Source organism: Apteryx mantelli, chromosome 17 (genome assembly GCF_036417845.1).
Source record: "Apteryx mantelli isolate bAptMan1 chromosome 17, bAptMan1.hap1, whole genome shotgun sequence".
NCBI lineage: Eukaryota > Metazoa > Chordata > Aves > Apterygiformes > Apterygidae > Apteryx > Apteryx mantelli.
In genome coordinates this window covers 10,269,386-10,297,057 of record NC_089994.1, presented here as the reverse complement: position 1 = coordinate 10,297,057, position 27,672 = coordinate 10,269,386, and the positions used below count along the sequence as shown (strand labels likewise).

At 40.3% G+C, this 27,672-nt stretch overlaps 1 protein-coding gene across 7 annotated transcripts; it reads right to left on the bottom strand.

Moving 5' to 3' along the window:
• Positions 1-2,605: 2,605 nt before the first annotated feature.
• Positions 2,606-27,668, bottom strand: COMT (catechol-O-methyltransferase). Of its 7 annotated transcripts, none has more exons than XM_067307361.1 (5): positions 27,590-27,668; positions 9,553-9,835; positions 7,574-7,767; positions 5,478-5,609; positions 2,606-2,938 (listed from the first exon to the last, which is right to left on the bottom strand). In XM_067307361.1, exons 2-5 carry the CDS (start codon positions 9,833-9,835, stop codon positions 2,759-2,761), a joined length of 789 nt encoding a protein of 262 aa, XP_067163462.1. In that variant the 5' UTR covers positions 27,590-27,668; the 3' UTR covers positions 2,606-2,758. The 7 variants fall into 7 exon arrangements, with proteins under 7 accessions (XP_067163462.1, XP_067163461.1, XP_013800994.1 ...); XM_067307360.1 differs by lacking the exon at positions 27,590-27,668 and adding an exon at positions 24,501-24,522; XM_013945540.2 differs by lacking the exon at positions 27,590-27,668 and adding an exon at positions 21,774-21,863.
• Between the last annotated feature and the right edge of the window lie 4 nt (positions 27,669-27,672).

The window sequence follows — 27,672 nt, the reverse complement described above, 5'->3', positions numbered from 1 at the left end:
ATGCTCTCAGCTGACAGACTTCACACACTTGCTTCCACTGTTTCATACCTGCGTTTTGCAAGAATAGGTTGTCTTCTAATTGCTATAGACTGATACTGCACTGACACTCAGTAGGTTTTTAGAATATATCTAAATTGCTTAGAAGAAAATCCATTGCCTACTTTTTACTTCTCCCAGTATTCAAAGCATGACTTTATTTTGAAACATAACTCTTCTCCCTGGGGGATTTCACATTTATGCATCAGTGACTCCAGATCATATTTGTGCAACTGACCAAAAGTTTTTTTTCTAATTACCAGTCATGCAAACTCCATCAGGCTTTTTCCTTTTCATCCCTTGACACCAATAATTATGAGCATTTCAGAAGTGTGGTTAAGTTGAAAAATTTTTCTTGCATGTGAAATTTTGTATAAAAAAAAAAAAAGAAAATCTGATGATACATAGGCTGTTTGTTTTTTTACTGCTTCTCTTGTGGGAGATCCTGCCTAATGAATTAATACCTTTTTTCTACTAAAAGGTGGCTGTTATATACTTGCTTATATATTACACATGCATTATTCACTAATGCATCTTTTGAAATATCCGTGCTAAATCAAGAGGTTCCCTCCTTCCCTGCTTTTCTTAATGGTCTCTCTGCAGTTATTTTAGCCATGCAGAATGGTGATGGCTAACAGTAGGAATGTGGTTTTGTACAGAAGCATTCTGCCTGCATTTATTGTTATGCAACTTTCCGCTTGTATCTGAGACTTTGGTTGATGTACCAGTATATACAAATGCATTGCTACAGCAGGAATGTCTGTTTAGGTGCAAAAGTGTTTAAAGCTAGAAATGGAAGAGGATTCTTTGGAGTCATGACCTTAGGTGTACAGAAAAAAAACACTAGTCACCTACAAGCATCCAGACTTTCCAATGTGCTCTATGAACTTGTGTATGCCAGTAAATGGACTTGAATATGATTTTCTTCTTTGAAAATTTTGCAAAGATTACCTGGAATCACCTGAGGGACTTTGGCCTGGTGACAGCAAGTTGAGCACCAAGAGGAACTGCTGCTAAGCAAACTTGCAGAATTAATCACTGACTCATTTCACAATGTGAGATGGAGGCCTCGGAGCACAAGGATTCCTCCTACACAGCACGACGCAGCCATGAGGGACGACTTCTTCACAGTCTGATTTGGCATAGTAAATCTTGTTTTTTCCCAACTGCGACAGAGTTTAAATTGTTAAAGAAATTCCAGTAATTTTGCATTTTTGTATCCCTGTGAAATGCAAGCTTTACAAGCTGACTGGGTCACTGTGCTTGCTTGGTCCATTCCTGAACTGACCATGTCACCTTAGCTTGTTCTAGTTTCCTTTTATACTGGGCAGAAATTCTCTACCATGCTTATTACTGGTATCCTGTATTTTCTTTAGTACCAATGCCAGGATAAATAAGACTTCAGTAAAGGGGTATAAAAGGAAGTGGCTTTTAACAGGTCTGTAAGAATCCATTATAGAAATCCCCAATTTTCACTGTTTTTCAACTGTTGGGTCTTTCTGTGACTGTTCCAAGACTGGAAATCTCAAGTGCAGTGCAGAATTCATCTGTAATGAAGGAAGTCATGTGCCTGCTCTTACTGTTCTTTTTTTTTTTTAGTTTTTTGTTGTTGTTGTTTGTTTTTACTTATAAATGTGACTACTGCCTCATTATATAATGACAACAGGACATGCGACAAAATGCCAGTGCATTGTTGTCTTATTCAGGTGAGTTAGAGACTTCAGATTTGGCTTTGTATCTTCACAGTGATAACACTTGCTATTTATATAGTGTTCAGCTACAACATTCAGTTTAACCAGGTGTGCAGGAGCCACCTGGGAAGACCCAGTCTCTCTGCTGTAATCATTATGCAATGCCTTAGACATATACACAGTGCTTTGTCTAGAGTAAGCAGTGTGTTCTGCCCCTAAAAAGTACATGCTATGTATATACAATGTAATAAGGAGGTAAGTAAATGGAATGATCTCAAGGTTTCAGTGATTTTATGTAATTCTGGTATTCTGTTAAAAAACTTGCTCCCTTTGTCTGTTACTGTGTTTATTTTAATGCACTTAATTCTTCAGTTTTCCATGCCTCCGCATGTGCAGGTTAATAATCTTGTTCGCATTGCCTTCTGCAAAATTCTGTTCTCATCATTGCATGGGTCTGTCTTCTTTCAGCACATGCCCTTTTCTCCAGCATACAGATGATTAACTTTTGCAGTAACTATGCAAAAATGTATCTGATATCACTACACGAGCCTTCACTGCATGAAGTGGCATGCTAGTAATTTAGCAAAATCAGTGTGCCTGAGATGTTCTTTTCCTCCAGGATGCATGCTTTTTTACTCTTGAGAATGATTAGTCAGTTTAGCTTTGGGACCCAAGTTTTCAGAAGTTGCAGTGATTTTTCTCCACCCCATCCCCACTGCAAACTGTGGTTGCTTGGGTTTGAGCTCAAAGTAACAAACTGTGTTGTTCAGTGATGTGTTAGTAAAGGTAAGGCAACAGACATCACCTTGGTTTGCAGAACCATGTGAAACAACAGAAACAGGTCTTTGAGGAGTTACTCTACTTACACACTCCAGATCTTGATCTTCACCTGGCCTAAAATGACCTCCACTAAAGCTTGCTTTAATTACAGGTTCCAAAATACAAAAAGCAAAATTTAAAGCATGGACAAGTTAATCTGTGCAGTTGCATTTACATAATTTGAAACAGAAGTTGAGTATTAATGGCTCTCCTCATCCCAAAAACACAGCCTTTTCCATAGCATCCTGCACTTCCATGTATTCCAGATGAGCTGGGTAGTTAGTGCATTGGAAACTGGGATTGTTGCGAATATACTTAAGGAACTCTGGAGCTCCTGGGCAGATGACATTGTCAGCCAGAAGAACTGAGCCCTTCCTCAGCAAGTTGCATTCCTAGAAAGAAGAGAAATTGCTTCATGGTGACTGTTAAGTGGATATGGGTTTGAATGTCATGTTCTTTTGTGTCAGCCATGTCATACTCAAGAGCCTGCATACAAAAACCCATTGTACTGTGGGTTTGGAGGGTAGAAAAGACAAGGGAGAAGCTGAACAACTTTCTATCCAATCTTCAGTGGTTGTATTTCCTACACTGACACTTTCTGCTGACACAATTGGAAGAGCATTAGTGATGCTGATGATTTGTTATTTCAAAACCTGAATGATGCAACAGCTTAAGTGTAGTGCATGTATGCAGTTAGCTGTTCATGTTGTTTCCAACTATGTCAAAGTGGTTAGTAAAATAGTTCTGTTTTGGCTTTCATGTCTAAGGGTTGAAGCTTTCCTTTTATATGGCATGAAAATGTTGTAGTAGCTGTTAAGGCCACCTAAGAGATTGGCAGGTACTGGACTGCTTTGGTCAATTCCAGTCAAGCCCCCAAATCAGGAAAAAAATAGATTTCCTGAGCTGCTTTTCCTCTCCTCTTGCCCAACCTTCTGCTACTTTGTTCAGCAGCAGGGCATGAAGTATGGTTTGCATGCAAGGAACATCAGTCTGACAAATTTCCACAGGGCATAATTAACTTGCAATATTCACTTGAAGTTCAATGCTTCTCCTCGGTAAACCTACAAGCATAATTTTTGCTGGTATTTTTGTCTACTAGAAGTTGCTTATCTGAGCTCATCAGCTATTCTAGAAAAGAAAGCCTGTACTTAATCAGGCTGGTTGTCATCCTGTGGTTACAGGCAGCAGCCAAAGCTGAAACATGGTGTAGTTTTTGTCACTCCCAGTGTATCAGAGCATTCCTGTTGATGAGTGTGCTGCAGAGGCTATTTAGCTTACTGCTCTCACCTCTGGTGACTGAACACCAGCCAGCACAGTAGAAGTGATTTCAGAGACATGGCGAATATCCTCTGGTCTGTTTCTATTGTGCAGATTAGAAGCCTGTGAGTGACAACATGCTGTATTTCCCACCAGTCATCAGGATTTCTGATGCTCTTTGTGCCAGGCTTTTTTTTTAGAACTGCAGGAAGAGGAATGATGTCTGGGCCACTTGAAATACTCGCCACAAATATGAGTTAGAAAGAAGGTTTGTGACATCTGAGGAAATGGGGGGATCTTCATCTTCTCCCCTGAAATTCACAAGGTTTTTTTAAGCAAAGCAACTTTGCGTCACACATGCATCAGACTATTCCACTAAGATGAAACTAAACTGGCTCTTACTTGTTTGCTTTGGTTGTATGGTGAAGGTTCAGCTATGACAAGGATGTGCTAGTTCTTCCCAGTGGAAAGAGCTCAGTCATGATTATGCAGCCAGTTTAAAAGAAAACATTCTCTGGATACAAAATAATTGGGGCAGGGGGACATTTTCTCTAGCTACTGATGTGTAAATTCAATGCTGGTTGTCCATAATCCTAAGCAAATCCTCTGCTTTTCAAACAGCTGTCTGGACAGGGGTGAAATTAAAAACCAGGATAGCTTGGATGAGAAAATAGTGTTTGTAGTCCTCAAGCAGGGTGAGGATGTAGCTGGTGGACAGACTTGCTGGTTCTGAATGTAAGAGTCAGCCTAAAAAAAGTGGGATTTATTGTAAAGAAAATAATTGAAAAATGGCCCTTCCAGCCAAATAGGCAGTTTTAGAAACTTTTATCAGCCTGCAACTCCCAAACTAGGAGAGTATCTGCGTGTGTCCAGTGTTTATAGATATAGATGTTCTGAATTTAAACTTTTTAACACTTGAAATTATCTTCCCATCCAGAAGTGCTCTAGTGCACAGTTACCTCCCTTTTAATGCTATCTACCATTGCCTACTGCTGTTGCAGCCAACTCATTTTGTACAGATAACAGGAATGGTTGAGGGGGGTTGGGAAGAAATGAGCAGAACCTTCATTCAGGGCTGGAGATAGAGTTAGACAGCACTTCTCTCGCAAGTGCCTGACTGGGACAGTCTGCACTCTTCTAGAGGTTGTGTTACAGCCAATTAATTAGGTGGAGTAAAGGCTCCTAGAAAGATGATATCCAGCTATGCTACTAAAATAGTATTTCATCGAGAAGCTCTGCTGGCAGCACAGCCCCAGGCAGAAGTGGAGGAGTTGGTATTCAGGAAATTAGAGCAGCAAATATGCAGGTCCTGAGTCTGGCCTGCTCCCAGGTCCAGGATGTTCGGGTCAAGTGTTTTGGTTAGTGACCACGTAGAGACTCCCTCCAGGGAGAGCAAGTCCCAGACACTGCTCCTCCAGATGGGATTTTTACTGCAGACCCATTTGTTCAGGAAAAAAAGATTCACCAGTATTTGCAAAGTCCTGAGCTATGTACTGTGGGCAGTTGTCCCTGAGAAAGGTTTGGGACCCTGTCCCCTATATCCTTTCTCATAAGGTTGCTACTTAACTGCCATTTTTCATTTTCCAGGATGAGGTCCTTCATAAAGAATACAGGCCTCACAGATATCTGGGCATACGCTACTTTATTTTTAGGACTGGAATTGTTCAAACTCACCTGAAGCAGGATGGTGTCTGGTGAGTATCTGTCTTTCCAGTGGTCAAGAAAGACAAAATCCAGAGTATCCACTTCATATTTTTTCTTCAGCTGAGGGATAATTTCCTCCGAAGGGCCTTCAAGGATGTTTACCTGTAATGCAAATCCATCTGATGAATTGTGGACTATTAAGAAAAAGCACATGCCTCTAGCTCTTCTTAAGTTGTGGCCAGGCATAGCTCAGTACAACCTCAGCTGAGTTATTTGCTAGAGTTAGATCACGTGGACTTGTTTTAACAAATCAACTCAGTTATGTTCCAAAATATTTTTCCTCTGTGCTATTATATTAAAAAAAAACCCCAAACTTTGACCTTGTTTCTGTTGGATAAAGTGACTCTCTATGGGCAGCAAGGGAATCTACTGTTGAAAACACTACTTGTATTAGTTTGGCATTTTCATTGCATCTCAGTCAAATCTTGTAGCCCAATGGGAAGCAGAAGATGCAGAGAACAAAGCTGGAGGCTACAGTATGTAAGATTAATATGGCCAGTAGAGGGAGGAGGCAGGAATAAGGCTATTACATTTGCCTCACAGGTTTATTGGCATAAGCACTGTTCAACTGAAAGAAGCTGCTACATGCTGATTTGTTAAGCAAGTACCGTATACTGTGGGTGGATGAAAGAAGTGGTAAGGAAATGTGACTGGTTTATGACTCATAGCTGATCAGGAGACTAACTCAGATGGGGAAATGCAATGTGAGATGTCGCTACTGCTTCCAAGTTCTCTTCGAGAAGTTAAGAAATGCATTAGAAGATCTTACAGTGGCATTCATTTCCTCTATTTTTATAATTTATGTTGAAGCAAGTTGTCCAGATTGTCTGGTCAATAGAGAGGCACTTCTTGGGCATGAATCCTCTGACCTGCTGTAGATGTCTGCCTTGGGCTGAGATGGATTATAGACTGGAAATACCTGTGTCTCAACTGACTGTACAGGGAGTCAAGACATTGCAGATTGCCCAAAATACAGGCATCTGTATTGTGACCATCTAGATTTGAACAAGTACGTCTCAGCTGAAGTCCATTGCACATTATGCAACTGCTTCCTGTGAGCTTTTGTAACAAGTTAGACTGTGGTTCAGTTTTCTGTCATACTCAGTCTTGACACTGATTTGAACCCCTTAGAATATTGCTTTCCTGCTTAAAAACTAGTCTAGCTTTTGTGGAGGGTGACACAGCGAATTACTCAGCTGTACTCCTGTGAGAGGTCAGGGAGTGTAAACCAGGCAAGAAGCTAAACTAATGAGTGCTGTTGGTGCAAGAATAAAGGAAAACAAAATATCCATGAATAAATATGGGCTGGAAATTACAGGTTTCTCAGGAGGAGAAGTTTGTGGGGGAATCCTGCAGCTGCATAACAGCAGCAAATCTAACCAGTTTTGCAATAGTGATTGCTAATTTTAAAAAGAAGACTTTGTGAGCTGGTGTCCTGTGACTATAATAAGTGAAACAATTGACCCAGGAGCTTCCCTCCAGGCCTGTATTCTTACAGTCACTATGGGCTTTGATAATAACCCATAGTGAACTGTCAGCAAACTGTCTGCCTACTGCAGTAACCAGTGAATAGTAAAGAGGCCAAACAGGAAGATGAAGCCTAAATGCTTTCAAATGTTAGGAGATTTGGATTTAAACAATTGGTTCTGCCCTTGCCCCTCTGAATCCTCATTCTGACTCAGACAGCAGAGAACCTTGGAGAACAGCCCTGGTCATTTTGGTTCCACCCCCTGAGTCTTGACAAGCCCAAAACTCTACCCTGACCCCCCACTGGGTCTGAATCATACTTGGGCCCCCAACTGCTGTCTATTCATTTAGCTTGCTCACAATGTATGTGCAAAAGAGCAAATGACCTTGGTTTTCTGCATGGAGACCTTACAACTTCACCAGTTTTCCCTGCTATCAAGCCTGTCTGTTAAACTCTGCTTGCTCCCAAACATTTAGGATGTTGCACTTGCTTGACAAGTAGAATAATAAATTTAAACCTTTCATTGCTGTTTCTTTGGACATATTTGCATTTTCCATGTATCACTTCCTCGTGCCAGCCACAGAAAAATGGTATTTACCTTATCTTGTACTCCAGCAAACTCGATCATCTGTTTAGCAATAGCAGCAAATTCTGGGTTGAACTCCACAGTGAGGAGACGAGCACCGGCCTTCAACAGCCGAGCAATCCTAATTGCTGAGTAACCGCAGTATGTTCCCAGTTCCAAAACAACTGAAGGCTTGATCTCCTCCACTGTCTTGTCTAGAATTAAACCTGAATAAAATGGAAATGGGTTAACTTTTGACAAAACTGAACTGGTTCATATACAGAAGGGGAAGTTAGTGATGAGAAACTTAAAGTTCAAGTGATCAGTTGCTCAAGATATTCAAAATTTAAGGGTTGATGTCAAACTATATACTGTTTCCTTTGCAAACTGTCTGTGATCAAGTTGATCATGGACATTCTAACATTCAAAATGCAGCTTTTCAACTAGAAAAATCCTAGTTTCACAATATAAATATTTCTGAGTGAGGAGATGCCTGAGTTAACTGAAACATTTTTAGTGTTAAAAGGGAAAAATGCAGTGTTTTATTTCCAAGAACTTACTGCAAAACCTGACTATATTTGTGAAATATAAAACTCCTGAATTTTGAGTGCTCATGATTTGTTGCAAATGCTACTTGCAGTAATCCGATGTAAAACTTCTCATTCTAAACAGTTGTTTTCCAAGGGGAAAAAAATTTAGTTAAAGTTGCAAAGTATTTGGATTCACTCAGTAAATTCAAGGGATGGAAAACATTAGTCAATTGTTAACAACAACAACAACAAAAATGTTCCCAAAATGAGGTGACGGAATACTATATCCAGAAGATAAAAATTTCATTGTCAGAAAACTGTTCCCTTTCTTACTTGTATGGATAGATACTAGATAGCTAATCTTAAAAGGTATTTGAAGGGATTTTTTTCTGACCCATCTATTTTCTAAGCATACATATACATTTTATTATGTGATTTTTTTTTTTTATGGATCATTTGTTTATGAATAGTATGATGTGCTACCGCTTGCATTTGAGACTATATGGTCACTCTGGAAATCTTGGAATTAAAGATGTATTAACTTTCTACAGCTCATCTGAAGAAAAGTCATCTTGTCAAAGCAAAATTAGAGTGAAACTTTTAGGAATATAATCCCAAATGATCTAAGTTTAGAGCTTTAACGATTCCTACTCGGCACTGTCTGCTGTTCTATTGCCCTAAGCACCCCAGCATGGTATGCAGAAGAGTTGGATTCACAAAATGTACCCATGACATAGGAGCATTTTTATTACAATGCTTACAGTTGTGTTTCATTAGCTATGTTAATCCTAGACTAAGCAAATTCCTCTAACAATTTCCCACCAGAAAGTATATACTGTAAGAAAAGCGTTTGTATTTAATTCCCAAGGGACTATGTTAACATTTTGCCATTACAGTTTTATGAAAAGACTGCATCTTAAAACCACAAAAAGACTTCCCTGCATCTAAGAAAAAGAAAATAATGTTTTGTCCACATAGTTTGTTTTAGGAGATGAGAACAAGATGATTTACTTGTTAAGTAGCAGCAAAGTCTGATAGCTGCTTCTGTGGATTACATGGGTGGGATCTCTCCCTTCAAAAGTACATTGTCTTTTACTTGTTTGCAAATACAAAATTCCTGTGGTTTAAAATACTTCACTTTTTTATATAGCATCTTTCAGTTGAAAATAGCCACCCTGTGTGGGAGTTGAGGTACAATGTAGCTCTAGAGTTTCCCATAACTTGTCACCCTTTGCTTACGCAGTTGCAGTGTACACAACATGCACAAAACAAGATTTAGTCCCATGACTTCTGGATCTCACTGGAGACCCATTCTCAAAGACATCTGCACAAGCACACATTATTGTCTGCAGAATTATTTTGTTGACCGCAAGGCTGCTGTGGGTCTTTTTTTAGCAGACAGCAGTGGCTGTGTGAATTCAGTAATGTGTCCTGTACTGTACTAGTCTCAAATGATACTTCAAGATATCCTGATGCAATTACCTTTTTCACAGCCCACGTTCATGGCCCACTCTTTCTGGGAGCAGTACTTATCTATAGTGTCCATGACACTACAGGGGTCCCCTCGGACTGCATTCTGCAGCACAAAATTTAAAATCCTCTGTTCTTTGCTCTGATTCATGATGAAATTGGTTATTTTCTCCCGGATGATTTCATTCCAGATAAGGGCAGCAGTGCCGTTTTTCCTGACGAGTACCACAAAGAGCAGCAGAAGGAAGAGCAGGACGAATACAATGAACAAAAGGACTGAAGAGCTCTCCAGCATCTGGAACGAAAGAGAAAAAAACAGCCCAGGGTTAAGGTGGCACAGGAGAAAGCTATTTTTTGTGTAAATATTAAGCTGAACAACCCACAACGAACCATCCTGAAGAGGAACACACCGAGTTTAATTACAACACCGTACAGAATAGCTGAAAATGGTTCTCTGTCACTCGGTGACGGCTGGTGCTCTGCAGCACTACCTTTAGAAGCAAATTCTACAGGCAGTCAACAAGTGGCTTTATTTAATGCTCTGATCCCTTCCCCCACACAGCTGCTCAGTCCTGGCTCCAAACATGCCACTGCACAAGAAGGCTCTTAATGAGCATCAAACCTGTTCTAACCATTTTTTAAAGGATTTAAAATCTTAAATAATTAGACTCTGCATGTGATCTCGCTCTAATCTTTGAGCACTGGGAAACTTCTGAGCTAGCCTTGGCAAGAGAATAGTGAACGCCTCACCTTTTAATTCTGAGCTACCTTGCATGCAGACCTCCTTGTTAGCCCTTGCCCTTCTGGCATGCTCTGCAGAGAAACAGGCTGGATGGTTTAGTAGGACTCAGCTTGCCCCCCTCCTCCTAGAGCTTGCAGCAGAGAGACCCAGATGGCATGGCTTACAGAAGATGGCAACCTTTTCCCTACTCGTTAAACCTTTGACATGAGCCATCAGTCTGACACTTCTGAGAACGAAAGATAGATATATATAGATTTTTTTTTTTTTTTAAGCAGGGATGTTTTCTCACTGGTTATAAAAATGCAAAGCTAAATTCCTGAATCAGAGAAGTGCCCAGGCTCATGAACTTCAAGAGATGTAAGAGAAGAGCACATTGTTTTCCTCTGATGGGCAGGCTCCAATTATCTGATGGGATTGTGCCTATTTTTCCCCTGAAATTCAGTGTCATAGCTGCAGGTTCCTGTGTGTGTGCAGCACAGGTACTGTATGTGTGTGTGTATCTGTCCATCTCTGAGTTCAGGGCATCTGAACATAAAGCTCACCAGATGGGATGCATGTCACCCTGTACGGCTCAAGCAGTAAATCCTGTCAAAGCCATTTACTCTGATGGATTTCAAACAAAACAGTATACAGGAAGGTGCTCTTATTTCTGCACAGGAGTCACAGCATAAAAGACCTGATAAGAAAGGATTCTTAAAATTAAAGATTTGATTTAGCCTTTGAGAGAGTGCAAAACTAAGGGTTGTGACTTGCTTGAGGCTCTGGCTAAGCGCCTCTCGTACAACACAAAACACACCTCATTTCTGATGAAGTAGCTTGTACCACCTCCCCTTTCCAGCTGCCTCCCGCAGGCAGGGGCTCACAGCTGCGTGCTGGGCGGGGAGCACAGGTTGGAACGTGCTCTCGTTAGCAGGAGCATGAGTGAATACAAGGTTCATTTGTTCTTGAAATCTAGTCTGGCACTTGAATGCGGGTCTAAAGGATTCAGAAGCTACTTCTTAACCATAGTACACTGCCTTGAATAGGGCCTGTATGGTGAGTTGCATTGGTTTTTAAACTATTATTTTTAAAGAATGTGATACTCGACTCTTGGCAGTCTCTTGTTCTTCCTGTTAAGTCTTTTTGTCTTCCAGCTTGCTAAAAATGGTGAACAGCTTCCAACTGTGATTGTGTTAATGTTCCACTTACCTGAAGTTTAGCAGAACCATTGCTGCAACAAGAACTGCAAGAAGATCCTCAAAAGTTTTGCCTAAACTGCCAGAGACCAAAAGCGAAGGGGTCATATGATTAGCCAAATATCCCTCTAGATCTCTTCCGACCTGTTCTTGCTTCCTTTTTAGTTTGTTTTCCCCAAAAATTTCCCAGGCAAATCCTAAATGTTAAGGGTGGTCAGACCTCCATTCTGTAGAGTGACCTGGTACATGTATGTTACCCATGGGAAAAATCTATCCCAGTGCTTTAAATTTTGCATCATCATGCAGAGCACATTTTGAGTTCAGAAGATGACTGGGTTGCTATGGAGACATGCTCAGCCTACAGTAGAGCTGATGTTTGTTCACTCATCCACTTACCAGAGTTGCACAGCAAGTATAATTTGTTTGGAGCTCTTAAAAGACTATTTCTTCTGCTTTCAAATAGTCATCAACGTTAATACTTGCCTTTCTAATGTTTTCCTCGCAGAGACTGACCTGAGACACTTCCTTTCAGGGCTCACTGGTATTATTAGCGTATGAAAATCTTGCTTCTTGGGTTTTCTGAATTTTGTTTCCTAGGCAGTAAGAAGCTTCCTCTGTGCCTCAGTAAGATCGTGAAGGTTGGAATGTCAGTTTTGCTCCTCCCTTCCATGCACTAGCGGTTCTGCTGACAAGTCATAAGTATCCTGAGCCTTCCTAGATGGAGTTTCTGCTCTTTTCAGTTGCTCTACATAAAGTTATCACCTGTCAGTTGGGGGCTTGGCTTGGACTATGAAAATGTCATTGGTTTAACAGAAAAATATCTTTCTAGTTGATGTCACTTAGCTCTCATGGCTTATTATTGACATAGTGGAGAGGCGATAATTATTCTGAACTGCAAATGAATGGATGGACCCCAGAAAACATTTACTGGTGCCAACGGGCGTCTAACCTTCCTGACTCTAAACAAGGGGATCTGTGTGAGCCTTGCGTACCAGTGACTTGCTGGGTAGCAGTCCAGCCATACTCAGGCACTTCTAGAGCTACAGACTGTCTTGGCGTTCCAGATCATTTTGCAGTATCGCCAGACATAATTCCCTGGTTACAATGGATATTTTGGCATCCTCTGAGTGCAGCTGACGTAGACTGTTGCTTTGGCACTAGGATATTTTGCCACTGTGTTTGAGGCTGTCCTTCAAAGATCTGCAGACAGCAAGAATGGATCTTAGCTGCAGGATGAACTAGGTTGCATATTTTTAGGGGAACAGCTTTCCTCCTTCATTGCGCAGGATAGCTATAAGACCGCTTGGTGAGATCTTGCAAAACAAGGAGAGACAGCATCTGTAGATTAATCTTTATAGCTGCTTTCCATTGACCCCTATTAACTCAGCCCACGTCTCTATCCTGCAGAAATGCTAATACTTTTTTTCTGAAAGGAATCAAACTGTGAAAAATTATTTTCATATCTTAACAAAAAGGATTTGTTTGGAGGCAAAAACCTGCCCCTTCATTTTCATATTGCTTCCAAGCATAGAAAAGCATGTTAGCAAACAGTTTTCCATTGTGTAGTTTTTTGATGCTGCTACAATTTTTTTTACGACAAAATTGCAAAACATCACATGCTCAGAAGATCGTGTGTTTAAAGAAGGCCTGCTTCTCCATTGTCTGTAGTCTGGGAAATGCTATTGCTTAACATGTCTCTGTTAGCCAGTGAACAGAAAAGCACTCTACTCAGATTAGGCCTGCTGAATTTTAGTAACTTCAGCTGATTTGAACAAACTGAAATACATCACCTTCATCCTTACCTGAACAGCAATATCCTTTGACAATTTTGTAGTTACAGAAGAGGGCACTTCATGGTGTGGAGCAAAACACCTTGTTTTAGATGCACATGAACTATCTTTTCCAAAGGCACAGATTGTATTCAGGCTGCTGTTGGCCTACGGCTGCCACTCATGGCAGGTACTGCAACATGAAATCCCCTGATGCCAAGAAATACATAGCTTGACAAAAAGGCATAATTTAGGAAACGCTTCTGAGCCACACAGATAGCCACAGCCTTCTATCCCTTCTAGTCATCCCTTAAGCAAAAGCCCGAGTAAACAGACAGCCCTTTCAGCTTGTCTGGAAGGTCAACAACTGCTGGCTTTGTTGGGATATCTGGGAAACAAATTCTGGATCTCATGCAACAAGTAATGGCTCTTGTTGCCTCAAATGCACCCAGGAATCCTTTGAAGGCAAAACACTTACCTCTTCTTGTCATAACGGAGCTACACTGGGGAGTGGCTGTTAGCACTGGTTTGTGTAAACATTTTATCTAACAGATACTTGTCAAGAAGAAAAGAAATGCCTATGTTTTGGGGATGGTCTTGGAACTAAACCTTAAGCAAGGAAACAATTCAATTTGGCCAGTCCTATGATCAAGTGCTTAAAAGGATCCATTTCTTACAGTGCTTCAGTTAGATCCTTGCACATCTGAATCCCACAGTTGACTGCTACCATAGATAAGAGCAGAGCCCACCTGCCTCCACAGGTCCTCGGAGTTAAAATTTGGTCACTGGTAGCAAGAACCTATGGCATGCATGTTGCTTTTTTCCCGCTCCTAGATGAGCTTGCTTGTTTTTGCTGTGCTGAGGATTATGTTTCAATTATTGGGGTTTTTATCGCTGTACAACACCCCAGCAACTTGGTAAACTCGCAATACAGGTTGTTCTTAACAGTGCTCCTTTGAGAGGCAATAATCTTAAAAAACAGTTTCCAGAGAAGGTAGGTTTTAAAAGGAACAAAACAGACTTGTCTTATTTCTTCTCTTTTTTTTTTTTTTAAACACAGTTTCTTTTTCCAAGTTTGTCCCTCTTTTAATCTCAAAACACTTTCTGTCTTCTTGGATGTGAAAATAAATTTAGTGATAGCACTAGACTGTAAAAACAGTTTGTCAAGAGCAAGATGAATTGGTAGTGGTCATGTACCCAGAGGGAAAAAATCTGTACCAAAATAAGTAATAGTTTTCATATTCTTAGCTGGCAAATATTTGATGTGAAAATTAAGTGCGTAATTCAACCAATTTAAAACTACCACTACATAAGAGACAGTCATGTTATGACAGCTTTAGAAAAATGCAACTGTAATTTTAGCTTTAATGTGGATTCATGAGATTCATTAAATATGCAGTAAAACTGAACTTGCATGTAGACAAGTTTCCCATAGCCACTTATTACAAGGCAGTCGCTCCTATTATTTAATGCTTGTTTTGAGGTTCCAAATACACGTCAGCACTGCAGCCTTTTCCATGTGTTAGAAACACCTTGATAAAGTGATGCTTCTCTTTGAAAGCTAAAATTTGAAGTGGAAAACAGTAGGAAAATGTAAAATGGAGCAAGGGAATAAACAGAAAACTGGAAGGATAACATCATAGAAAGGGATGAATAACACATATCACTAAATCTGTTTTCAAGAAGACAGAATTGAAAAGAAAACATATTAAAATTTCATGCCCAAACCTGTCAAACTACTGTCAAGTCTTTCTAAAGCATTGGGTTATTTTCTTATGCATCTAATCTTACTCATTTTGTCAGATTTCATAAGACCAATTCATGACTTAATAATGCAGTTCAGCATTTTTCCCCAATGCAAATCTTAATAAAACAATTAGCATTTAAATGGGAATACCTCTCTTTCAGTTTACAGAGATTTAAAAAAGCACTTTCAAAGAAAGAGGCAAACACAAATTGTGGGAATCTGCTGCCCCAGCTCACTTACTCTTGAACATAGAATACCTAGGTCATTTCAATGGCTTTAAAAGAAGCCTCAAGAGACTGGTTCAGACTTAGGCATCTGTTATTATGGCAACAGTTGTAAAGTTAGAGAATTCCTGTCCCAAACTGTTATATGGTCTACAATTTTTCTAGAAACACATTAAAAATGCCCTTGTGATTCATCACAAAAAAGATACATCCTTGTTCTTTATTCTTGTAAAGGTGACTCCTGCCACTTCACCAAAGGTTACTGTAAGGACCTTTTAGTAATGCTATTTATCAGTCATTCTGGTGAATTCTTCCAAGCACTGTTAAAACACATTTGGTCTTGGAATTCCCTAAAATGAAAAAAAATGGAAGTAGACCAATTGGTAATATCAGTTTTTAAGGTAACTCCAAATAACCAGATGAAATTCAAGCTGAGATTTTTTTCATTGTTTCATAAAGACTGTATGAAGTCTTCATAACAGTATTAGAGGAAGGTGTATGGGGATTTAATCTAAACTGGTGATTGCTACTGTTTCTCTATTGCCTTCCAAAACAACCTCTCTCTGCTAAAAACTGGTATTTTCTGAGAAGAAAAATAAGATGCTGAAAGTAAACAGGTTTAAATACTTTGATGTTTAATAAGGACATATGCCTTAGTGGGTTTGGTACTTAGGGGATTAAACAAGCATTAAATATGATTATTTAACTATTCTGAAGCTTGATTTATTATATTATGAATAGTTAACAGGACTTCATGTCCTACAGATACAAAAATGAGAGTTGACAGTTATTAAAGTACTTGGGAGGTTGAACACTATCGGATAAAAAAATTTTCTAAACAAAGAGAATCTGAATAAGCCTACTTACAGAGCCTCTCATTATGATTTTAGCTTGGATAAACTGCTACTGTTTTACTTTGTACTGAAAATGAAGTCCTAGACATAATCATGAAAAAAAATCTCTCTACGAAGACCCTGTGTATGCTAGACATTCTTCATTAGCTTCATTCTAGTCTTCATCAGGACTAGAATGAGAGTGAACTTTGTAATGCTGAGTCAGGGGATTTAGGTTTTAGTCTCATTTCAGCAATAGTCTGACCTTGGGCAAGCTGTCTAACCTACATCTCTGTTGCTACAAGAGTAAGTTTATGTTACTTCTACTTCTGTAATTTTCAAGATGTTGTGAAACTAAATTAATCCTTGTTGGAAAAGTCCCTGGTATGGGTATATGGAAGACACCTGAGGAATGACGAAGTGATTTTATTAGTATTAACTAGAGATCCATTTTAGGATACCAACATAGCAAATGCCAATGTAACATAAATATTCCTGACTTCATGAACAACAGGAAAAATGTGGAAACAAACAGTGCTTCAAATGCTTTCCTTAAGTGATTTCTGCTTGCTGATAAATCAGGCCTCGGAGGAAAGATGATGTTACATCCGATCTTGCTATAATTTTTCATGCATTTAATCTAACTGTCAAGTGCTGGTTGGTTGTTCAAGAGTTTATTACGAGTCTCCAAGCATTCAGACAGTACTATAGCATTCTGATGCTAAAGGGTTTAGAATCTAATTTAGACTTTATTAGCTCACATAACCTGGTGAATGGGGAGTGCTTGGTAAATTTATACCATTCAACCTTTTTTCACAAAAGAATCTCTCTATCAGCCTAATGGTATTGATGGTAATAGAAATGGACTACTGTAGTAGAGTGCCTGGGGACAACAGGGCCTGAACTTGTTACAGAGACACTGCTAAGTGTCCAGGGAGAAGAATGTAATAACGCAAACAATTTTCTAGAGATTTTCTACAAAGGCCATACAAATTAACAGATTAACATTTGTCCATAGAAGAGAGGTAGGTATGGCTCCTAATTTAAAAGAAAGTGTTAAAAAACGTTGAAGAGGTTAAGTTTGAACTTTTTAATCGGTTACACTGCAATTATGCCTTTAAGTGTCAGACAACCTGAAGAACACTGGGGAAGCATTGCGAAAACAATGCAGAAGAGTTAGCACTTTTCTACACATATTTTTAAAAGTCTGTTATTCTGCACTAGGCCAGAGTAGATCTGTGTTGTGCCATGACTGGGACTGAAATTCCTGACTCCTTGTCCTAAGTTCTCTTGACTGAAGCAATCTCTATTTTCTGGCATTTTACTTTTCTTGATCCTTTCCCAGAGCAAAAAAGACAGAGTATTTTGGTCAGAAAGTCTAGACTGACTTCTGCCAAACATATTGTATCCTGTTGCTCTAGGCAACACATTTCAACAACTTCATATTTTAGGACTTTTAAAGGTCAAAAAAATATATTTTTACCTTTTATTCTTTCATTAGGGTTTATGTATTTTCAAATGAGTGCAACACAGTGAAGAATAATCAGCATATTGCCAAATGTGAATAGCTTGTATTTCAACGGAAACTTAGTCTGGGTTTTTGAAATTCCAATTTTCCACTGACATCATGAAAACAAGCTGAACAGACTTTATATAATTTTTCACTAAGTATTTCTTGCATGAAATCTCAATTTCTCTCTTCTTAGGGTTTCTCAAAGAACTACAATTTAGCTTCATTACTATGACTACAGAAATTTTAGACCTCCATAAATGCAAAGTTCTAATGATTTCATTTCTTTTTTTTTTTTTTCCTAGTCCTTTTGTCTTTTCACTTCCCTCTTCCAGGTTGAAAGGAAACAAATACAAGCTTCTTGTTAGTGAATGAAAAGAACAGAAAAGTGCCTATTATCTTCTAGGGAATCCCATCAACTAAGCTTCATACAGGTGTTTAACTCCATTCCCCCTGGACAGATTTCAATTAGGATAATTATATTCTACCCACTTAAAACTCCCTTTGCAGCAGCTATTGTCTAAATGGCATTCAGTGCTGTTACCCAAAGGAAAAAGTTTATATAGTGGTTATGTGTCCCATAAAACAGACTAGGGTTTAGAAGAAACTGGCCTCAGAGAGGCCTCCTCTCCATCCAACAGGAAGGTCCATGAGGGTCTGTAGAGTTCAGATCCAGACTGGCCTAACAAACATGCTGCAGGATTAAAGCCAGACTTTAGTGTAAAAATATTGTTCAAGAATAAGAAATGCACTTTACTGTCCCCTGAGTAACAACAAGTTTTTCAGGAATAAGACCTGTTCAGGTGACCCTAGAAAACATTTGTTTCTAATAGTCCTTATTCCCACTCCAGAACTTTAGATGCCTTTGTATTATTTGTACTACTGTTTTGAGCTTGGGGTTGGCATAGCTCAGCTGAGCTGTATGAATTCCACCTGGGAGACACTGAACTGCTGAATGTACTGAGTGCTATGCCCTGCCCTAGCAGCACACCAGGAAAAATCTTCTCAGTTCAGATTTTCATGCTTTCCAGGAGGTGAAATAAGCTCCATTTGAATCATTCTTCCCCCTCTCTCCCCCCCAATGGAGGTAAGGAGAAGAAACTGAAAGAGAAAGGCATTATATCTCCTTAAACTCTTCCAAGATGGCTAGTTGTCCTCAGCGTAATCACCTGTGACAGATCTATTTCATGTTTTCTCTTTATATCACAAAGGCCAAGGATTGGAAGCTCAGTGTCCCAAATCCCCACTGTGTTGTCCTGCCCGCTGCCAAGGCTACCAGCTAATCTAGTGTAAATCTGTCTTTCTCCCGGAACAGCCTTTGGCTATGCACAAACTGCTCTCCAGGCCAGGGAGGCTGCATGACTGAAGACTGGTAGTGAGGACACCCACTGAAGGATCTGGAAGAGCAGGAAGTAAATCCCTACTGAAATGAAGCTTTCTTTCTATGAAAAGGAACAGCTCTAACAGGCCAGGCAAGGTGAGATCCACTACAGCACAGCAGGTAAACAAAGTACTTGCCTGGAAAGAGGCATTCGGACTGAGACAGAGCAGGGCCTCAGACCTTGCTCTCAAATTCTGAGTGAACACCCTCCCCAGAAAAGTGACTGGAGTAGGCACAGGCTGTCTCTTTATTTTAGCTAGAAGCTGCTTCCTGAGAAATCCCTCCTGAACAGAGTTTCATCAAAACTGGTATGGCCTCACACATTAATATCTGGTTTCAAAGACTGCTGCCAAAATTATATTTTTTCAGAAAATTTCTGGTCAGTTCTAATTTCAGTGAGCCTGAAGGAATGCTGAAAGACAACAGTATGGGACTGGCAGAGATAAACCTGATCCCAGCTCCGGGCTGCTGAATAAAATACTGCTAAACTTGACTGACACAAGTAAATTGTTTGCAGTGTAAACATGGTTAAGACCTTCTCCCTCTGATGCAAACTAAAGGTGATTTTTCTGTTGCACTTAAATATTGTGATCTTGTAAATGAACGATACTCTGAACCTGAGGGCTTTGTTAGAGGAGTCCATGGCTGGCTAAGCACAAAAAGGTAAGCTTAAGTGAAGAGATGAAGTAAAGATGATTTATGGAGCTCACTGGTCTGAGGTATAGTTGATAGTACTGGTAAATATGAGTTTGTTTTTAAAGGACAGAAAGTAAAGGATGTCCATAAATGGCATCAGAAAGATACTGTGGAAGCAGCAACAGGGTTAGCAGTGAAAGTACTAGGTTTTATTGTACTTCTTCAGAGACATTTTGCTCTAGCACAACTTCGTAGTCAGAATGAAAACACACATAAAATACAGCTGCAGCAACACATTTATAAAAGCAGCTATTCATAGTCAAATATGACTGAACTGAAGCTTCAACTTACATTCAGCTTTTTCTTGAGCGCAAATGAGTACCAAATTCCAGCATACTTATAGCCATAAATTACATTTTCAGTTTAGTCAGGGTTATCTCATCTTGCTTTTTTCAGCTGTCAAGGTTTACAATACAATACAAATACATTACACACAAATATGTCCTACTCTTTCTCTGTGAAAGCTGTAGCTGCCCACAGACTGGCTTCCTGACAATGAGTGCCAGTGAGAAACGTGGCAAACACTGCTTCTTCATATTCAGCACTGTCTAAAATAGTGACATTATTGAAGATAACATAACATGTCAGGTCCGAGAAATAGGAAAATAGAAATATGTACCTTTCTCAGTACAGCAGAAGCTGTTCCCTCCGATCTTTTCCTGAGCTGCTCTGCTGTGGATTTTACAGAATAAGAGTCCAAGAGCTTGCAGTATTCAGTCACATTCAATCACATCACAGAAATAGCTTATCACTTCTGTTACATGGACTCTAAAAGAAGCAGTGTCCTTTTCCCCAACTCCTCCTTTCACAGATTTCTGCACTCCTTAAAGGTGCTCAGTGCTCTAATGACCTTGAAGAAAGCTATTCATCTGTCTTCTAATGACAGTGTTCTTGTTACTTAGTTACAGCACAGTGCATGCTGACAAAGTCAGGTATGAGCCAAATCTGCGCTCAGTGTAAATGCACTGTGTTCAATCAAGCATGCAACACCAGGAATGAATTTGGAATGATTTAGTTCTTTTTTCAGCTCAGACATGGCATGCTACTGCCAGTGCAGAAGTCGTAGAAACAAGATGTAGGCATGTGGATTAAATATAGAGTGCTGCTTGGAGGGAGGGGAAGGGAGGTATGTATAGCAAATTGCTTAATAGCAACTAGAGAAAAAGGTGCAATCAACACATTATAAGGAGTATATTTGAATTTCTATAGCTTCTAGTTAGAAAAATATTGTACAACAAAACAGTTCAGAGACAAAAGAAGAGGTTTATTCTAATAGAGCTTTCTCTGTCTGGACTATCTTGTTTCCTTGGAGGTGAGAATACAGGGGATAATCAAGCTGCAACTAAATTACACCACAGAAGAAAATTAAAAAGCTCAAAAACCCACAACCTGACAGTAGTTCTCTGTTGCATTCTCACTAGAAAACTCAGACCTAGTCAGTGTTTGAAGCTCTAGCCTAGAAACTTTTTCCAGGATTCAGAGAAGAAAGGGCTTGTAAGAAAAATGGCAGCAGCTGGACCTGAGTGACTGAAAACAGGTTTTTGTCATAGGAGCGGGGAAGAAAAAAGGTCCTTGAAAGAGTTAGGGGCTACCTCAGAGCATTAAGAGAGAAGAATAAAAATTTGGAGTGGATGAAATGAATAAAGAATTGTAGGAAGCAGATACAAAAAACACTTTGATCCTCGCTTGTAACTCTAAACAAAACATAACTAAGACCCTGGAATATAGCACAGTGCCCAATGTCAATACAGAATCACTTTGAAATATCCCTTCCACGTCTAACAGAGCTTTAGCTCAACAAATATTTCCTTATAATCCAGACATCGAGCAGAACAAAGAATGAAAAAAGCAATAGTGTACTCCAGCTTCACCAACAGTAATTTCCTGTCTGGTTGAAAGCTAGTTCTGAAAGCATGACAGGTTGTGTCCACGAGATCGCTGATGCCACCCACACTCAATTTTAAGTGAGAACTTATTTTACCGCTTGGCTGTGGTGAAAAGAACTTAAAACAGTAAAGCTAGTTCTATGCACTGATGTTGTTCTGTAAGAGTACAGCTATTCTTCGAGGATGTCCTTACATAACTACAGCCAGTTGTGAACTGGTGGGTGGTATCAGCCCAGATTCTGCTTAGCATAAATTAGTGCCAAGACTTACCAGTTTGAGCAGAGTCCCATGACAAAACTTCTAAAGGACTTCTAGATTAGAGCTGAATCATATTCTTCAGGCTAGGAGCATGGGAGGAGCAAACTTGTTTCTGCCTGCCCACAACTGTGTACTTGTATGATAAAGGGCATGCCTGCAAAGTAACCCCTTCTGCTGTCAAGATATTTCATTACACAAGTAAAACTGACAAAAGGCAATTAATTGCAAAACTAGATAAAGCCATAGGTTCAGCTAGTTTAGCACCCAGACTGTGTGATAACAGCCAGAAGTTGCCTCCAAGTAGCAGACAGTAAAGAGCAGAAATCTCGTAATGCATTACTATGGTATAATTTTCTGTAAGAGAAGTTTCTTTGACAGGCTGTTAGACTTTGACTTATGCCTTTCTTTAATTTACCTTTTTGCCCAAGATAGCATCTATCTAGCTATGGAGTTTTTTGGTGAGTTTTGGCCAACGTAGTTATATTGCTACAGTCCCTAGAGCGGAGAGTTATACCGCTATTCACATGACTTATCCTTGTCTAGATTTATCCTGATATAAATACATTCACATTAGAAAACTGTGGAGAGCCATAAGTGTATCAGCATAATACAATTTTTGTGTAGGGACAAGGTCTTAAAAGATGGATTAGGTTATTGTAGAGCATTGGAATATTGCATTTTCAGGGCCTATCTATGGGAAGAAGCAGACCCTGGATGTCTTAGCTTGCGTTACAGCGTCATGCTAATGGCAACAGATAAGAACAACAGGCTGGCTCAGGCAGTAGAAAGTTAAGTTCAGGTCTGTCTGCACAGACTTAAGTAGACTTGTGCATGCACACGGACCCCAGTCTCAAATGGAGGCTATACAGCTGCAATCACATGATGCAAGGTGGCAGTGCTATCCCCACTGGCTCAGCACAGCAAGGAGCTAAAGCTCTCCCAGTAAATCCATGCCTGGCATAACAACAGGCATTCCCTTCTCCTAATAACCCTGGCCAAAGCCTGTTTTTTAAAAGCCTAAACAAAGAGAGACAAGAGAGCTAGCACATTATCCCAAACCCCACTGATCATGTGAAATATTGAGTGAAAAAGAATTCTTTGGAGCTTGCATTTTCTGAATAGCAGCAGGGATTTTCTTTTATGCGCGTTTGCTGTTTTCTACAGTCAAATTAGTTTCTCTTGCTGAGAAACATGAAAAAGAGGAATTTTGAGAGGAAGTATCATTTGTGTATGAAACTGCCCGGAGATATCTAAACCAGGAAAGAATTAAAAGAGAAGAAAGATGGCCAGCAAAATTATACTCTAAAATTTAACAGATAATACAAGTAGCTAGACTATGCTGTGCTAACTGTGTATCTTGAAAGGTTATCATTTAGATTGAAAAAGCTTCCTGCTTACAAAGACTTCATGACTCCTTATGAAAACTTTGAAAAGGCTCAATTAAGTCTACCATATTTCTGTATCTTCCCCCCACACTTCTTTTTAGATATATGCTGACGCATTTGAATGAAATCAAGAACTTATGTTACTTAAAACTTCATCTGTTCCTGCTGTTTCTTGCTCACTTGAAATCAATTAGTTTTTAAGGACAAGCTATAAACAGAGAATTCTATATTAAGGAAGCAAAGAATGAAATGGCATAGATGAACTTCTGAGCAATTAAGGGCCTTACTTTCAGATAAATTTCTGAAAATAAAAAAGCAAAAAAGGGGGAAAATACTAACAAAGTTCAAATGTTAAACCATTTCTGTTGATTTATGAACTTAAGCACAAATGTTTCCCACAGAAAAAACCCTGTTAGCTGAAAAATGTATTCTTTGTCACAAGGTGTCCTTTTGGGGCACTTATCGTATATTAAAATAGTTGATTATCTTTTAGAATTACATTTTAAAATAAAATTTAAATTATGACCTGATTTAGAGTAATTCTGCAATATGTGTAGTTTTCTTAGCTTTCTTCTGAATACAGCTTTTTAGATACGTTTTCAGAGCTTTCAGTGAAAAGTTACTAACAAACGGGATAAAATATTTGCCCCATCTTAACAAAATGTTGCAGGCTCTGTAGACTTCTCATGGAAATCTATCTGATCATCACCGCAATCACAAAAATGAAAATTAGGCATTTTCTTCCCTTATCAGTTTGGCTTTTAATTCTCCTAAAGATTGATTTGTCAAAGCTTTTAAAAGCAGAATCTCACTGAAAGAGGCCCAAAATGCAGAAAGTTTTTCTGTTTTCAGATACAGCAGAGTTTGATTGATCCTGGAAAATTCTTGCTACACAACTTCTCAGGTAAGAAGCCTCAAACAAAAGTGGTAAAAATACTTCCACTGTTTACCCACGATCTGTGTCTGGGAAAGTGTCCTCAGTTGTCAGTACAGCCCTTATGTTAGGATACTTTCTGTGTACTTAGTGATTTGAATTGTGAGAAGATTTTACCTTGCTTTGAGAAAAGTCCAGAGACAGTGAATCACCTCTCTCCTGCTACCACTTATTCTGTCCTTTTTGTAGCTCTGGGATATGGTTCAAATCCTCCCTCAATTGCCAGGGACTATATCACTGTTTTCACTTTCACCTTCACCATGTGTCATGCCTTTCTTCCACAGTGTCACCAGTGCTTTTCCTTTCCCTCCTCCTTAATGCTAAGGACATCACACCACACACTAGCAGAAGAATGACAAGGGAAAAAAAAAAAAAGGTACAAGCAATCACAAGAGATGGAAAGAAACCATAAAGTCCTACCTGGCTACGGAGACCTCTTAGTTCAACCAGTGATCCGGTACAACTCACTGCCACTAATGCAAATGATTAATTAGGTCATGCCATAAACGTAGCTTCCGATATAATTCATTTCCCGCCCCACCCTCACCCCTCCCCAAAGAAAGAAACAATGTGATGAGTTTGAAAGATGCTATCTATGTGATACACCTCTCCATCTTCCTCCACACTGCCAAGTAGCTGATCTGGGAATATTAAATATAAAGCAAACCATGCTAGAAAAACAGGAAAGAAAAGACAACATGCTTGAACAGTCAGACTTTCTAAAGTACTAGATAGAGAAGGTGTCTTGTCCTGGTTGTCTTCATGAGGAAGAATTTAAATAATCCATTGATAAATGTAACAGAAGGTACTTCATATGAGAAAAAAAGAGAGTTCAAGCTGTCCTTAAAATGAATTCAAAACGAGAAAGTCTACCTGTTATCATAACTGATTCACACATAACAAAACCTAAATTTCTGTTGAACAGGTTTATATTTGTTTCTGAAGTGCATCACAGCGGTGTTTGCCTTGCCCTTTTAATATTGAACTGTTTACAATACACTCAATAAACATCCCACCTGGAAATAAACCAAGCCATACCTAACATATGAAATTACTCTCTAATTATTTAAATATGACTAGCTACAGCTGACAAAATTCTGTGGAAATATGATGCTAAGTCTGATAACTATCTTTCAAGAAGGTTTTTTTACATCTCACATTTCCAAAAATCATTATTTCACTGTAGAAACACAGTGTTCCATGTAAATGCTTCCTGATACTAGAAAGCATCTGCCACTAAAGGACTTCAAGACTGCTTTCTTAAAAAAAAAAAAAGATATAAAGATAGATAAAATATATATCACTCCATTTATTCTGATTAGCTTAATGCTAACTACAAAACAGGTAAAATAAGAGAGCAGAGAGCTATAACAGATGAACCAAAGACACATTAGAAACCACACTTGATAACCAGAATCTCACTGGTTCTGGTCCCTGAGAAAGATTTTTCAAGTATAGCACAGACACACTTGCTCAGCACTGCAGTAAACACCAGTGGCTACTCCTCTGATTGACATTGTGACCGCGGGCAAAACACACCCTTCATTTCTGATGGTTGTATCTTTTGGTCCCAAAGACCAAGCTTGCAAGAATACGCAAGAACAGGTGGAGTGGTGTTACGTTAACTTCATACTTTCTTCTGAAGAGGGTGATCTTGATGGGAAAGCCTTCATCTGTGTAATTCCACAGTGATTTATCATTATCTGTGAGACACAGGCAGAGGGCTGGTGACATCCCAGCTTCCCACAGTCTGCCAGTGGCACAGCAGCAACTCTGGATAGTTCTGTTTCCTAGATGACTTAACAAGGATGCCAAGTAAAAGTAAATGACTCATGTTCAAGCTAGAAAAGAGAGGGTGTGCTGATACGTTCAGGAAGCGATGGAGAGCTAAAAGAAGCTATAAACTCATCACCACTGTGATGGGGAAACTTCTTCCACCAGAAGCTTTGCCATATTTAAAGCCTTTCCTTCATAGTGAGACACCATAACGCTGCAGAAACATTTCTTCACATAAAATTTGTTTTATGTTTGGAGAGATTTAATTTTACCCTTGATCCTATGCATCTGACCTGAATGCTGGGTGGAGAGCATGTGCTCAACGCTGCTTAATTCAATTCAGGGCAGTGACTAAACTGAACAGCCGAAAATAACTTCGCAAGCAAGTACATGAAGAGTATAAAAGATTAGTATCTGAGTATGCTTGAGGTTTCTTTTAATTATAGGTCTCAGTGCTCTCTACTCAGGTCTTTCTACTGCTGTAGGTAAGAGTGTTTCTAGTGATTTATTGATTACTGCTGCAGGAGGCAACATGCCATGATTTCAAAATGCAGCAGAGAAGGTTTCAGCCTTATTTTTCACAATAGCAATACTGGACAACTTTTCAATCCATTTACTAACTTGTAAGTAATTACCATTTCATATATTTTCAAACATTAATTAACACTGAGTGGAAAAAAAGTTAGTCTGACCTACTCTAGGAGGTGATGTTCATTCTGCAAAACTTTCTTTCGGCAATTTTATTTTCCTGCCATCTCTCCTCCGCTGTGCACCACGTTGACGGTTTCTCAATTAAAACGGTTAGATGCTGCCCCCTTGTGAGCCAGGCCCTTGCTCCAGAGCCAGGACCATGGCTACCTAAAAGCGTTTCTTGTCACCTAATGGCTCCTTCCACCCAGAGGAAGGGGCTAGCTTTTTGGCCCAAACTCAGATTTGGCTATGGTGGCGTTTATAGCGTATAACTCACGCACTGTAGTAAGTGGGACTACTGTTATGCCACAGCAAACGCTAACGGCCATGTTCTTGTTCCCTGCAGCGTTGTTTTGACCCATGCCTACTCTGAGGCCTTTCCTCTTCGGCTGCTGAAATACCTTGCAAGCATTAGCGAGCTCCCACAGTTCCGATCGGGAGCGGGCCGAGAGCAGCACCCTTGCTTAATTAGGGACAGGAGACGCTGCCAACGGCTGGGAAGCGCCCGAGGAGCGCTCCCGCGGGTTGGCCTGCGCAGGCATCGGCGTCACCGCAGGTGAAGCACGCGGCAGACCCGGCCTGGCCGCCGGTAGACCCGGGCAGCGCGGGGCCAGGCCCGCCGTTTTGGTTGACCGTTTTCGCTCCTTCGTCAGGCGTCCCCAGCTCTCAGTGCCGGACACGCCTTAGTCACAGCAATCCTCGTGTTGGCTGTGATAGGGAAGGGAGAGGCTCGGTTCAAACCGCCTCCTCAGTGGTGTTTAACTTTTAGTCTGCGCGCTGCCTCGGAGGAACCTGCGGAAGGGGGCCGCGACAGGCGGCGCCACGCGCCTCGAGAAAGGACGCTCCGCTCCCAAGGGAGCGGGCACAGGGCTCCGAATAAGGGCGAAGGCTCTGAGCGGCCGCCCCCTTCCTCCCGCAAAGGCCTTGCCCGCACCCCCCCGCGCGACGCCTCTGCCGAGGCGGGAAGCGCCCCCCCCCCCCAGCGGCGCGGGCCGCCTCTCCTCAGGGCTCCCCCTCCCCCACCCCCCGCCGCCCTCACCGACCCAGCGTCGCCGCCGCCGCTGCCTCCGTCGCCGCCGCCGCTCAGGCGCCGCGAGGGCAGCCCGCAGGGGTCCTGGCCGTGCGC